The following is a 12,838-nucleotide window of genomic DNA, read 5'->3' on the forward strand; positions in this document are numbered from 1 at the left end:
GTGTGTGTGTATGTGTGTGCGCGCGTGCGTGTGTGTGTGTGTGTGTGTGTGCATGCGCACTCATGTACATGTGCCCCGGAATATGCGCCTGAGAGTGCATGTGAGAATGGGCGGCTGTGGCCGTTTGTTAGTGCAAACCAAATGATCAACTTCTGCTAAATACTAATTACTGAATAGTTGGTGCCGGTGCCCTTTCTATTGGGTCCCTTTAGTATAAACATTCATTATGGCTCTTCTCTCCTTTGTAGCCCATCATCATTATTCCACAGCATCCCCCCAGGAAGGAGAGAGAGAAACAGAGAGAGAGGAGGGAATGAGAGAGAGAAAGAGAATGAGAGAGAGGGGGAGATAGAGCAGGGGGGGAGAGAGATAGAGATAGAGGGGGAAGAGAGAGATAGAAATAGAGAGAGAAAGAGAGGGAGAGAGAGAGAGAGAGGGGAGAGAGAGAGAGAGAGAGAGGGGGGGGGGAGAGAGAGAGAGAGGGAGAGAGAGAGAGAGAGAGGGAGAGAGAGAGAGACCATTGTTGGGGCTGGCCCAGGCTGGTAGGATAGGAGGAGTGTGTGTGTGTGTGTGTGGATGGATGGAGGGGCTAGGGGGTGGGGGTGTAGTGGGCCGGTGGGGGAGGGGGGGGGGGTGATGGGGTGGCGGGGTGGTACACAGCGGAACTAGAACGGCAGGACCTGGGAATGCACACAAGTGATATTTGTGTGCAGAGATCAAAAAGCATTTACCTTTAGATGTCGCCCTGATATGAATATTCAACATCCTTATTGAAATCTAATTTGGGTCTCCTTGTCTCGGGGGTCTTTTCATCAGTGGCTGTTGCCCGAGGCCACTGCTGATTGACAGCCAAACTTTAGTAAAGAGAGAACAGGGGGAGAGGGGAAAAAAAGAGAGAGAGAGAGAGAGAGAGAGAGAGAGAGAGAGAGAGAGAGAGAGAGAGAGAGAGAGAGAGAGAGAGAGAGAGAGAGAGCGAGGTCTGGTGTTGTTGGAGATGTAAGCGGTGTGGAACAGATGAATGGTGGGGCGTGGGGACGGAGGGACGGATGAGGGGGCCTCACCTCTTCCACTGCGCGCACAAACAGAGTAGAAAGAGAAATGGAAAGTGTGGAGGCAGTAGCTCGGACCCACAGTTTACACACGCCAGCCGTATCCTCTCCTAGTCAACTGATGAGTCTGATGATGAGGGTGTCATGTAGACATGGTGACAAGAGATGAGTTGAAACATAGCATATGGTGTATTTTATATTATTTTGAAACACTAAGGGAACATTAACCATTAGTCAACATTAGTGAATGCAGTGATAACATTTTTATAGCATTAGCATAGTGGGTTAGGGTTAGGAATTTGTTAGCTGAAGTTCTTGTTTGATGAAATGACTCTGTCATTAGGGCAAGGGGGGTAGGTTTGTTAGGGTTAGGGTTAACCATAACCCTGATCATATATAAATGAATAAATACCTTAGTAACACAATTAGTTAACTTTTAATTAACTGTAACTTAATGCTTATTACTGCAACAATGTGCCCTTTTGTAAAGTGTTCCAATCTTTTTTTTTTTTAACAATTTGAAATAGAAAAATGCAGTTTTGATACATCTAAATAATTGATTGAACATAAAAGTATTTACATAATATTTTAAAACACTGAATATTTAATACATACAAGCACGTTAAACGCATCAAAGGCAAAACACACAACAATTTGCTCCAGATAAGTATATTTTGAACCTCTTCATTGTACCTAATCATGATTGAGTATGTTTGTCTTACAGAATATGAATACATCTGACTTCTTATTTTCTTTTCATGCAGAAAGAGCCAAAGAATGAAACATTTTTCAGACTGGTGGTCTGACCACATGTCCCCTGCTATCGTTGATGAAGGTCCTGGTGTGGCCAGTGGGTGGAGTGGTGGTTGATGTGCAGGTGTGGGTCTTGTCCCTCAGGGTTCTATTAAAATGGTGGCCGGCTTCATTTGCTCTTTAGATTCAACACAGGCCATATGTTGGCAGCAGACAAACAGCTGATGGAGTTTAATTGATGGGAATCAACATTTTTCGCGGGTGCTTTTGTGTGTGTGTGTGTGTGTGTGTGTGTGTGCGTGAGTGTGAGTGTGAAGGAGAGAAGTTTCCCTATGCCTGCCTGCCTCTGTGTGTGTGTGTGTGTGTGTGTGTCTGAGTGTGTGCGTTTGTGTGTGCGTGGTGTGTCTGTGTTAGAGTATTTGCATGTGTGCGAGCATGCGTGTATCATCATTAAAAGAAGGGGTTCTGAGAAGTAAACAGACAAAAACAAATGAGAAAATGGTCAGAGACATGTACAAACAATCACCTTAAAAATACTATAGTGAAAGGATTTGTTCCCCTAATTTGTGGGTTATGATTCCTACAGGAACCCTGCTGTGTTCAGAGTGTTAACTTCATGTTTCATCTGCCTTCACACAGAGAGTGTCCGCGACTGCAGTCAACTTGTACAAATTACCACTGGCATTGAGCTGATTTAAGCACAGAAGGGGACGCAAAACAGATGAGAATTTACATCCACTTTGAGGCCCCTGAACCCCGATCAGAAGGATGAACAAGAGAGTCAGGCAGAATTATGAATTAATCACAACGACGCTGACGCGAAATATGCTACATTTCCACACCAAAAAACACAGAACGGAGAATATTTTAAACTATATAAAAATGAGCGGGGAGTCATGAGGGACGATCCAACATCGGGTTATAACAGGCGCAACGCAATTAGCACATAAAACCTGCCAATGGCCTTAAATTCAGGGGCCCTCCAAGGAGAGGTAGACTTATAAAGGCCTCCTGATCCATTACGACAAAGTGATTAATCCATCGCACAATAGACAGACTTAAAATTGCCCTTTATATCATTAGTTATCCCCTATATAGCAGCTCTTTCCTTTAGCATTGCAGTAATTAGCATTCGTATCAGGGACTCAGGGACCCGGGAGCTCACCGGCCCCTCCACCACACTGGCAGGACGTAGAATGAGGCGGCAACACACAGAAGAAATGTCATTAACTTGATGTTAATTACTAATTAATAGGGCCATTTCATTTACATGTATATCTGCCTCACTGACGGACCCTGCGTTACTCTGCTAGCCCCGACTCACCCAAAAGGATGAGGGGGAGGGGTGAGGGGGAAAGGGGGGTGTGTGGGTGGGTGGGCGGGGCTAACCTCCCGTTCTCTTTGACTCCGTCCTTACAGTGTATCATCTCTCTTAATTAAATAGTGGACCACTCATCATGATTATGTCTCTGTGTCGTTTTATCGCATCATATCCTTATCAGCGGGCCATACTCGTATAAGTGACATTACGAAGAGGTCTGGCAGATTTTAGTTAAATTAAAAAAGAGGGAAGAGCAGGGGCAAAAAAAAGAGAAAAAAAACGATGTATAATATACATCGTTTTTTTCTTTTTTTTGTTGCCACATATTATGTGGTTGCCACATATTATGTGGCAACAAAAAAAAAAAAAACACTTCAAGCGACGACTTTTACAAGACTTGTGAGTTTCAAACACTTGTCTGACCCCTCCCTTTCTTTTCATCACCACGGCAGCTACAAGCCACCCGTTTCTATGGTAACCTGTGCCATTCAGTCCCAGGAGAGAGAGTGGGCTGGGTTGACTAGCGTCTGGCCATTCACACGTGGGCAGTGCCAGATAGCCAACATGGCACACAGCATCCTGCCATATGGTGCCTCCCCATAAGTCCTTCTCTGCCTGGACCGGGGATACGGGCCTGAAATGGGCTACTGGTGTGAAAGGGACAGACTTACTCCAGAATTCCCTCCCCACCACCAGTACCCCACCCTCCCCCCAACAGCTGATCCACACCAGCTGAAACGCAACAGCATGAGGACAAATCTGCAGAAAAGCTACCTGTTCAAACAAAGTGCTAATTTCATTGTAACATAAGGTTGGCTTTGAGGAAAATAAGAATGTTAGAGTAAGAGTAGTTAGAGTAGATCACAATGAAGAAAAACAATGTGCGTAAACTGTACATATCCAACAAAACATTTGCGATTATTATGTGGTTCTTGCCTTGGTAAGTAATGCATAATGATTTATACTGTACTGCCCCTCTGTGGCGCTGCAGAGAATGACATGCATCGACAACAATTAAAGGTATAGGCAGAGATGAGAGCGCGCAGCGCAGTTGATAAAATACATTTATTTAGAAGTTGAACACAATCCAATAATTAAAATAGAACAAGCTCTATTTATGACAGAGGTGAATGTTGCAACCTATTCTACATCAAGTAATGCCCGAAAACGACGAGAGAGGACTTTCTAAGTATTGCATCGCTCTAAGGCAGTCCAACCATTTGGGAAAAACAATTTGTTTGAAAAGGTGTTAAAATGACTAATGTAACAGCAAACATGTGCAGGTGCACTTTATGTGCAATATCACTAAAAGTAACTCTGCATATTGCATATATGGATAAACATTCAGGTACACAGAGTTATGGTGTAAATTAAGGGGACAGACAACTATAATCTTGGTTGGATTAGATTAGGATTACACTCTTATTAATTCATTTCAATAAACTATTGACTTTGCCAACGTTTTTGGAGCAAAGTGAGCAATGGACTTATGATATTGCCAGTATTAAATAAGGTTCTTAGCACTACTGAAATATGTGTAATATGATTGGCAAATTGGCAAGAATTAGCCACATTAAAACATGTTGTTATCCTAATGCAAAATGGTTAATTTCCTTAACAAGTTCCATTAAGTGTGCAGCCTTTCAGATTGCTGAAAGCATAGCTCTCTCATGTTTTTTCAACTTCATGGAGATAATAACGCATAAATGAATGAAGGGTCAACATAGATGTAAGGAAAAACAAGAATCATAATTACAGAGGCAGGTTTATTAAAATATAGAATCATATTGCATTCAACTTTTCATCCTTGACCGTTGAAGCAAACCAAGCCCCACAATAGATCATATTTCAAAATTGTCAAGACTTTGAAGCAGAGAAAACAGTAAGGCATATATATATAAATATATATATATAACCAAAATAATTATAACATGAGGTATTCGTCTTTCATGCAAATTGAATGACAATAATATCCTTTGGTCTGAAATTGTATGAAAAAAAATATGAATGTAGACATTGGAAAACGCTTTGAGCAAAAGCCCATTAACAACAAAGAAAACTGCCCCACCACAGCCTCCCAGATCCAAAGTGAATGACAAGATGATGAGCTTGTAACCATGACGATGGGCACAACAGAGGGGCAAGTTGTACAGGAGGTTTTAATGGCTGCTGGGTAATTAGTCACTCGGTAATGAGATGTCACTCCGACTGGTTTGTTGAGGAGAGGAGGAAGGTCTGAGGGGGGGGGGGGGGGGGGGGCAGGGGCAGGGGAGGGGCTTGTCACTTGCTAATAAAAAGTCCACAGGTGGGAGAGCCTGGCCGCACACACACACACATGAAAAACCCCAGATGGGGTCCACTACCCTCAGGGTAAAGGAAAAACCCTCTTGGTCTGTGACATCTGTCAGAGTCCTCACGAGACATGTCCATCACCATCACGTTGTCATGGAGACCAACCTTGTTCAGACAAACACCAAAAAACAGAGGTGTGACAGAGGGATGTGGTGGTGGAGGTGGAGGTGGTGGTGGGGGTGGTGGTGATGGGGGTGGTGGTGGGGTGAATAAATGCAATGAAACTACAACAGTAACATATGTCCAAATGTAAACAAAAGTCCAACAAAAAGGCTTCAGCAATCAGTAATCAATTTCAGTAACCTTAAATCTGTGTCCTTTCCAGCCTAACTGTGCTTCCCTTCCACACCCCATGTGTCCATTGTTTCAAAAAGACTAGTCTTGAACCATCACACATGTGACTAGACAGTAACATCTGGATGTGTATTCAGCCGAAATGCTTCAAACACGCAACGTAACAAAAAACACCCCAGGAGTCTCTCGCCATTAGAATTTCAGCAGAACAACATACCTCCGGTGACACGGATAACACATTACAACCCGACCAGCTTCTGAGTCCAGGTCCCGTGGCACCCTGTCCCTCATCTCCTTCCTCAGGGTCCTGTTGAATGTGCCCCCCCCCCCCCCCCCCCCCCCCCGGTGGTCTCAGAGCGATCAGATGTGGATGTGGTTGTAGCGCTGCTTGGCCGAGTCGATGTCCACGCGGCGCGCCTCGGCGAAGGCCAGGAAGGTGAAGAGGCCCAGCAGGTTGACCACCGTGATGAGGAGGAACACGGACGCCCAGGAGCCCGTCGACTCGATCAGGTACCCGGAGAAGTACACCATCAGGACCCCTGTGGAGACGCATGCACGCACGCACGCACGCACGCACGCACGCACGCACGCACACACACACACAAACACAAACACATAGAGAAAGACCAACAGACACAGACAGAGCAACGTACACAGACACAGACACACACACAAAGACCAACAGACACAGACAGACAAAACACACACAGACAAACACACACACACACACACACACACACACACACACATAGGGGTCAGACGGGGAAGGGCAGGCGATTTGACATCAGTGCAAAGATGAAGTCAGGGAAAGAAAATACAATAATGAGTAGAGCCTAGTTTCAACCAGGGGAGAGCTATGCCCAATATGTTCACAGATGGCACACACACACACACACACACACACACACACACACACACACACACACACACACACACTCTGAGGACATCTGGCTGTCATTTTCAGTTGTTTTTTTCTATTATTCATTTGACACAAATTCCAAAAGGATTCCGTAATCATTTATGCATGGCACATAGACAGCAACTTGACAGACAGGAAATACACAGGCCAAAGTTTAACGTCAGACAACTCAAGCCATATATTACACTCAATAGGTAATGAAAGGCCAAACACAAGGGTAAACTCTGCGAACAACGATTCAATTCCAGACCACCTCACCTGAGAAAGCTCCACACGTATTCATGACACCTGGAGAACAGACAGGACGCATTTTTTACTTCATAAGCATATCAAATTGAACAAAGACCATTTCAGAAGTTGTAAAAATTAAATATTATAAATGATGTCAGGTGTATAATGCATTATATAGTCAGTCATTTTCAAACTTAAAAACAAAAAAACATCATTCAATAATGTTTTTTTCCATCATACCAAATAAGGATCCGGCACAGGAAGGGGCCAGATCCTGGACATTCACCGACACCCCGCTGGGAGAGAAGGAAAGATCACGTCACATGTTGTCTCATCACTCAAACAAGGAAATGGTAAAATGAGAATAGATAATACATAATAAAAACACTCCCTGTCAACCCAGTCTCACTCCGAGTTTGTGAAAAATCAACACTTGGCCAGGGGCTGTTGGTGTAAACTGCTGACGCAAAGGGTGTCCTTGTGCGTCTTCATTCGACACAGGGGGTTTTCAACTCATTACAATGTAATCCCTCCACGGCGAACAGTGATAAGACCGTAACACTTACCCTAACCGTAGCCCCAACCACTACTACCCTAACCCTAACCGGCAGTACTTGACCCTACCATCCTACGAAAAAAAGATTTGCGGGAGAGCTTTCCCTGGGCGTCAGATATCGCCGTGGAGGATTACAAACCGCCTGCGTCGAATGAAGACGCACAAGGACACCTTTTGCGTCAAGCAGTTGACGGCGAAACCCCTGGAGTCGATTTTTGACGAACTCAGAGTGAGAATGTGTTGTCCCTGTCCTCAAACAACCCTAGCCACCACAATATAGACAGAGAGCGGGATCAATGTGACAACGTTTACAGAAGGATTTTGTATTGACGTATCCAGATATATTCATACCGAGCATTAAAAGGTGTTATCTGACCATATGATCTGACAGGAAGAGAACACACCTGGGATGGCTGCATTCAAGGAAAAAACTACATTAACACAAAGCAAATGTGTGTATGTGTGTGTGTGTGTGTGTGTGTGAGATTGTGTGTAGGTGTGGTAGGGTTACCTGTGGCTAAAGGTGGTGAGGCCCATGGTGATTGACACAAAAGCAACCGCCCAGGGAAAGGTGGAGGTTCCACAAAGCAGGAGGGTAAACACACTGGTAACGCCCATGGAAAAAAACTAAAACACACACAGACAGACAGAGACAGACACAGTTGAATCAAAGATCCATCTATCTTGTATTCATCCCCCATGTATTAGTAGTCCAGTAGGCCATACTCTTGGACATAACTCTAGATGGTCCAGTGAAAACCTTTGCATAAGTCAGAGATATTGATATCTTTTGTTGCTGATCGAAAAAAAACAGAAGGTTTTAACCAGCCCAATTACTAACTACTGTACTGTTAATGCACAAATGATTCTGGGACCCCACACAGCTCATGGCGATATAATTTGAGGAATTCAGAGTACATCTCACCTGCATTAACTTCCTCACAGAGGCTGTATCGTAACCTGTTTGGTGGACAAGTAAAACAGACAATGTATTATATTGTTATTATATGTGCATATTAGCATGTTCATATGCTTATAGTGACTATCACTATAACCTGCACTATGTATGTCTTCCCATAAGCAACTTCTAGTGGTTTGAGTTGTAGCTATATGGGCGAGTTTTATTCTTGAAAAACCTAATAGTTCAGATAGAGAGTAAATAGCTGCAGTGGAAAAGTGACAGTGCAGATTTAACATGGAGCCACTGGTTTACCTTGACAGATGAGGTGGTCAGAGAGACATCCGCTGAGAAGAGAGGAGGGAATGGCCACCAACCATGGAATGACATTGAACACCCATCCCTGATAGGAAAACCCAAACACGTCATATGAGCTTCTTATTCCAATTCAAGTATATACAATATATTATATACATGTTATATTATATTGTTATATTATATACACGTCTATATTGTATGTTCTCACACAATTTTCCTTGTGTAATCTGTTTCATGTAAGCTGTATAGTATGTATAGTATAAAAACTTTAAACTTGGACATTTGAGAAACAAGTATAGAAGATATGTACATTTTATTTTGAGTGAGTGGGAGTCGAGTGTTATGATTATATGTTACATCTATTGATAGGGGGTGGCTTGTGGAGGGGGAAACCATTACCTTTGCATCAGGGAACGTGTCCTTAAAGAAGGTCGGAAGCCACGACAACAGAGTAAAGAAGGTACTGGCTGTGCAGAGGTGTGCAACAATCACCGCACTAATGAGGTGGGCAGAGATAAAGAGGATATAAAGAAAGGAACATTTAAAGGGCCCCTATTTTACCACCAGGGGGGAGTGGGTTTAGCTACTATAAGGCATTTCCGAATCGGCCTGCCCTGTGACATGACACAAGTGGGAGTATCCACCCAGGTGTATGATGAACAGATCAGTCTACTAGCCTACCCAGTGGAATGTACCATACATCTAGGTGGACTCCCACTTCTGGCCTCCTCACAGGGCACGGCAAAATGGTTTGTAATGGCTAATCCAACTCACACATGGTGGTAAATAAGTGCCCTTTAAATAGAGTGATTTGATGTTGAATTTAATGTGTTGTGAAAGGGTGTACAGAAACACTTGCATACAGGCTGAAATGAATGTGCGTCATAACACACACATACACACACACACACACACACGTACGCACACGTACGCACACACACACACACACACACACACACACACACACACACACACACACACACACACACACACACACACACACACACACACACACACACACACACACACACACACACACACACATGGTTTAATATTTAACAAACCACACAGCCGGTTGTTTGAAGAGGCGCAGCCAGTGTCTCTTGGTCAGTTTGGACTGAGATCCACCACTTCCAAGGGACTCTAGTGTGATAATCGGACCTGAAAACAAACAACAATGGAGCCAAATGAACACCAAAAATACTTCACAAAACAGCACAAGGTAATAATAGCTGTGAAGTAAAAGTAAGTGTGAGAAATGTAATGCAGTCACCTTCCCCTTTAAGTAGACATTTCCACATGCAGTATGCCCATAGGACAGAGAGGAGGCCTGTCAGGTAGAACACACTCTCCCAGCCATACACGTCCAGCATCAGAGAGCCCGCCCCTCCAATGATCAACGTGCTGGAGGAGAGAAGAATAAATAGATATTACATATTAAAAGTGTATATGGATAGATATTTTCTCACATTACAACTGCGTTCTCAGGTTTATCACCTGTGACTAATACCCACACCTACTGGTCTGCTACATTCTCAGTACCAGCCCCCCTACCCACAACCAATGTGCTATGTATTATAATTTATTACATTATTAGACTACATGTATAGAAACTGCAGAATATCTCAATAGAATCCCAAGATTGCATCACAGGTTTCTGTGTTGGTAATTTTGGGAGGAATCAAAAGAGTAAAATCCTAAGTCAATGTAACTATACCGTAACCTAGGCGAAGTCTTACATGAGAAACGCTGTGGCAGTTTCAAACACAACAATGTCTTCTCATTATGACAAATAATTTCCTTATTAATTACTATACAATGACCGAAAACCCTTACAGCCAAACCAAAAACTAACATTATCCAATGCTCGTACGCTTCCCGTACGGAAGCATTCATCGGGAGGTGTTGCAATGTGCACGCCCTATAAACCAGAAGCAACCACTCACCCCAAGTAGGAGCCACTGCCCACAGTGCTCATCAGGAAACCTCGCTCACTTTCCACCACCTTCTGAGAGCACAAGCTAGCCAGAGAAGGATAATGCACCCCTGGATATGCATTTGAAATACAATGGGTTAAGAAACTGTAGAATGAAACTGTAGAATTAAGGAAAAATGTATTTGTGTGAGTGAAAAGGCAAATTACTAAAATACAGCCTTGGTGGCTTCTGTCATAACCCCCAGACAACTAAACTTAGAGCAAGCACGCAGCAACGCCTTAGCCTAAGGCCTTTCTTGTGTTGTTGCTTTAGGTTTCGTTTTTTGTGTGTTTTTATCCCAGGTATAAAACAAAGTCTGTTAGAATAGGTCTATTATGACCGATTCTGTTATGTCCAGAGTGGAGAAGACTAGACAAGCCGTGGCACCTTGAAGCAGTCCCATGAGGAAGCGAGCCAGGGTCATGGAGAAGATGGGCTGAGAGCAGAAGTGGGCCAGCACCGGCGTGAAGGCGGTCATAGCCCCCCAGGCTGCGGCAGACAGCAGTAGGATCTTCTCCCCTCCGACCCTGTGTGGACAAGAAGCACAACAGATAAGTCTGCTCAGCTGTGTGCCATTCCTGACTTATTGCACTGGTAAGCCCTAGTGAGTACATTGGGAAACCGGATAAACAAATGTACTTAACATCCACCCCCTTTGCATTTACCTTTGGGCCATTTGGCTAAATGGTGACTTACCTGTCGCTAACATATCCCCCGAGGACTTGTGTAAAGCAGTAGCCCCAGAAGAAACTGCCCAGCACCATGCCTGACTCCCTCTTGGTCCAGTTGAACTGTTGTGCCATGCTGACGGAACAGATAGGCATTGCCACACGGGCACAGTACAACAGGCACGTTCCAAACAGCAGCACAACGGTCCATGTCCGCGCCAGGGGTCTAAAGAGGATGTTAGATTTGGTCATTGACATTTAAACTACCAATTGATTTGTAATTGCTCGTTTATTTGTTAAACTCTAGGTTTTTTAATGTATAACCAGTAGCTATAAAGTTGCATTTAAAACGTTAAATGCTTCCCATGAGTCAGAAAAGAAAATATGAGTCAAAGTAACACGTCACCGTTTTTACAGCACTTAGTTATTTTGCTTTCCATGGCATTACTATGATGTGATTTTGCAACAATAAAGTCTAGGAACGCCAAAAACCCTACGATTCACATCTGGATCATCCAGGTCGTAAGGCCAGCGTAGTACAACATAAACGAAAACAGCCACAAAGTGAATAGATGCTTCCCTGGGCTCAAACATACAAGTTATTTGTGGTAAGATTCCGAAATATGTCGAGCGCTACCTTGACCAGTGGGCATTCTGTTCGGGCCACTTCTTCTGACATCCAGAGACACCGCTCTTGTCATGTGGATGGGTTTCCTTATTGCAGACCAGTTGTGGACAAGAGTTCTTTCCATGCTTTTGAATAATTGCCATTCAACGCGACGTATCACCAGTCCCTTTTAGATCTTTTTCTTTCGATCGTTCTCTTTTTGAAAATAAGAAAACGTACACGGAAACAAACGCGGTCAGCGTGCGATCAGACACATATTTGCTTTTCAAAGCTTTTCTCCTCCATGCCTTACATTGATGCAAATCAGGAAGTCACGGGCTGACGATGACGCGGACTGAACACCGAGCCACAGAGGAGAGTCTGTTTTTCGAGGAGTAATCCACGTGTCAGATTTCTACTCAAGCCGCAGTTCTTCTAGCCGTCGGTAGGGTTCAATCAGGACGGGAGCAGACGTGATTCCACCCCCCCCTAATGTCGCCTCTGAAACAAGCCTTTAAAGAGTCTTTTTTGCTCCGCTCGGTCCATCGTTTACAACATCAGAAAGCCGCTTCAAGCCCAGGCGCCTCTTCGTCATGACGCTGCAATACAGACCTCCAGGACTGTGGAGTTTCTCGGTTGGACGCTATCTGTTCACACAGGGAGCGTGCATCGTTATTGTGGTCCACTAAATACCTCCCGAGACTTCCTCTCCCCTCGTCCTTGGTGGGTCACAATGACATTCATGATGCGAGTGTCCCATGCTGAGATGATGCTGCTGCTGCTGCTGTTTTTGTCCACTGTAGGCAGAGATGCTGCGCAGTACCTACTAGGAAGTTTAAAGATGGTCTCTGTGCCCCGGGAAGGGAGAATCCGATGTCCTTATGCAACACCCTGCA

General features: G+C 44.2%; 1 protein-coding gene across 1 annotated transcript; it reads right to left on the minus strand.

Annotated features, from left to right (window-relative positions):
* Nucleotides 1-4,664: 4,664 nt before the first annotated feature.
* slc17a9b (solute carrier family 17 member 9b) lies at nt 4,665-12,255 on the minus strand. The gene is made up of 13 exons (XM_084479890.1): nt 11,973-12,255; nt 11,364-11,561; nt 11,055-11,194; nt 10,638-10,737; nt 9,965-10,095; nt 9,756-9,852; nt 9,091-9,187; nt 8,689-8,776; nt 8,401-8,435; nt 7,987-8,102; nt 7,160-7,215; nt 6,947-6,976; nt 4,665-6,308 (listed from the first exon to the last, which is right to left on the minus strand). The coding sequence occupies exons 1-13, from the start codon at nt 12,104-12,106 to the stop codon at nt 6,130-6,132; spliced, it is 1,401 nt and encodes a 466-aa protein (XP_084336016.1). The 5' UTR covers nt 12,107-12,255; the 3' UTR covers nt 4,665-6,129.
* Nucleotides 12,256-12,838: the final 583 nt, after the last annotated feature.

The sequence above is a fragment of the Micromesistius poutassou genome (assembly GCF_964030765.1).
Source record: "Micromesistius poutassou genome assembly, chromosome: 15".
Classification (NCBI taxonomy): domain Eukaryota; kingdom Metazoa; phylum Chordata; class Actinopteri; order Gadiformes; family Gadidae; genus Micromesistius; species Micromesistius poutassou.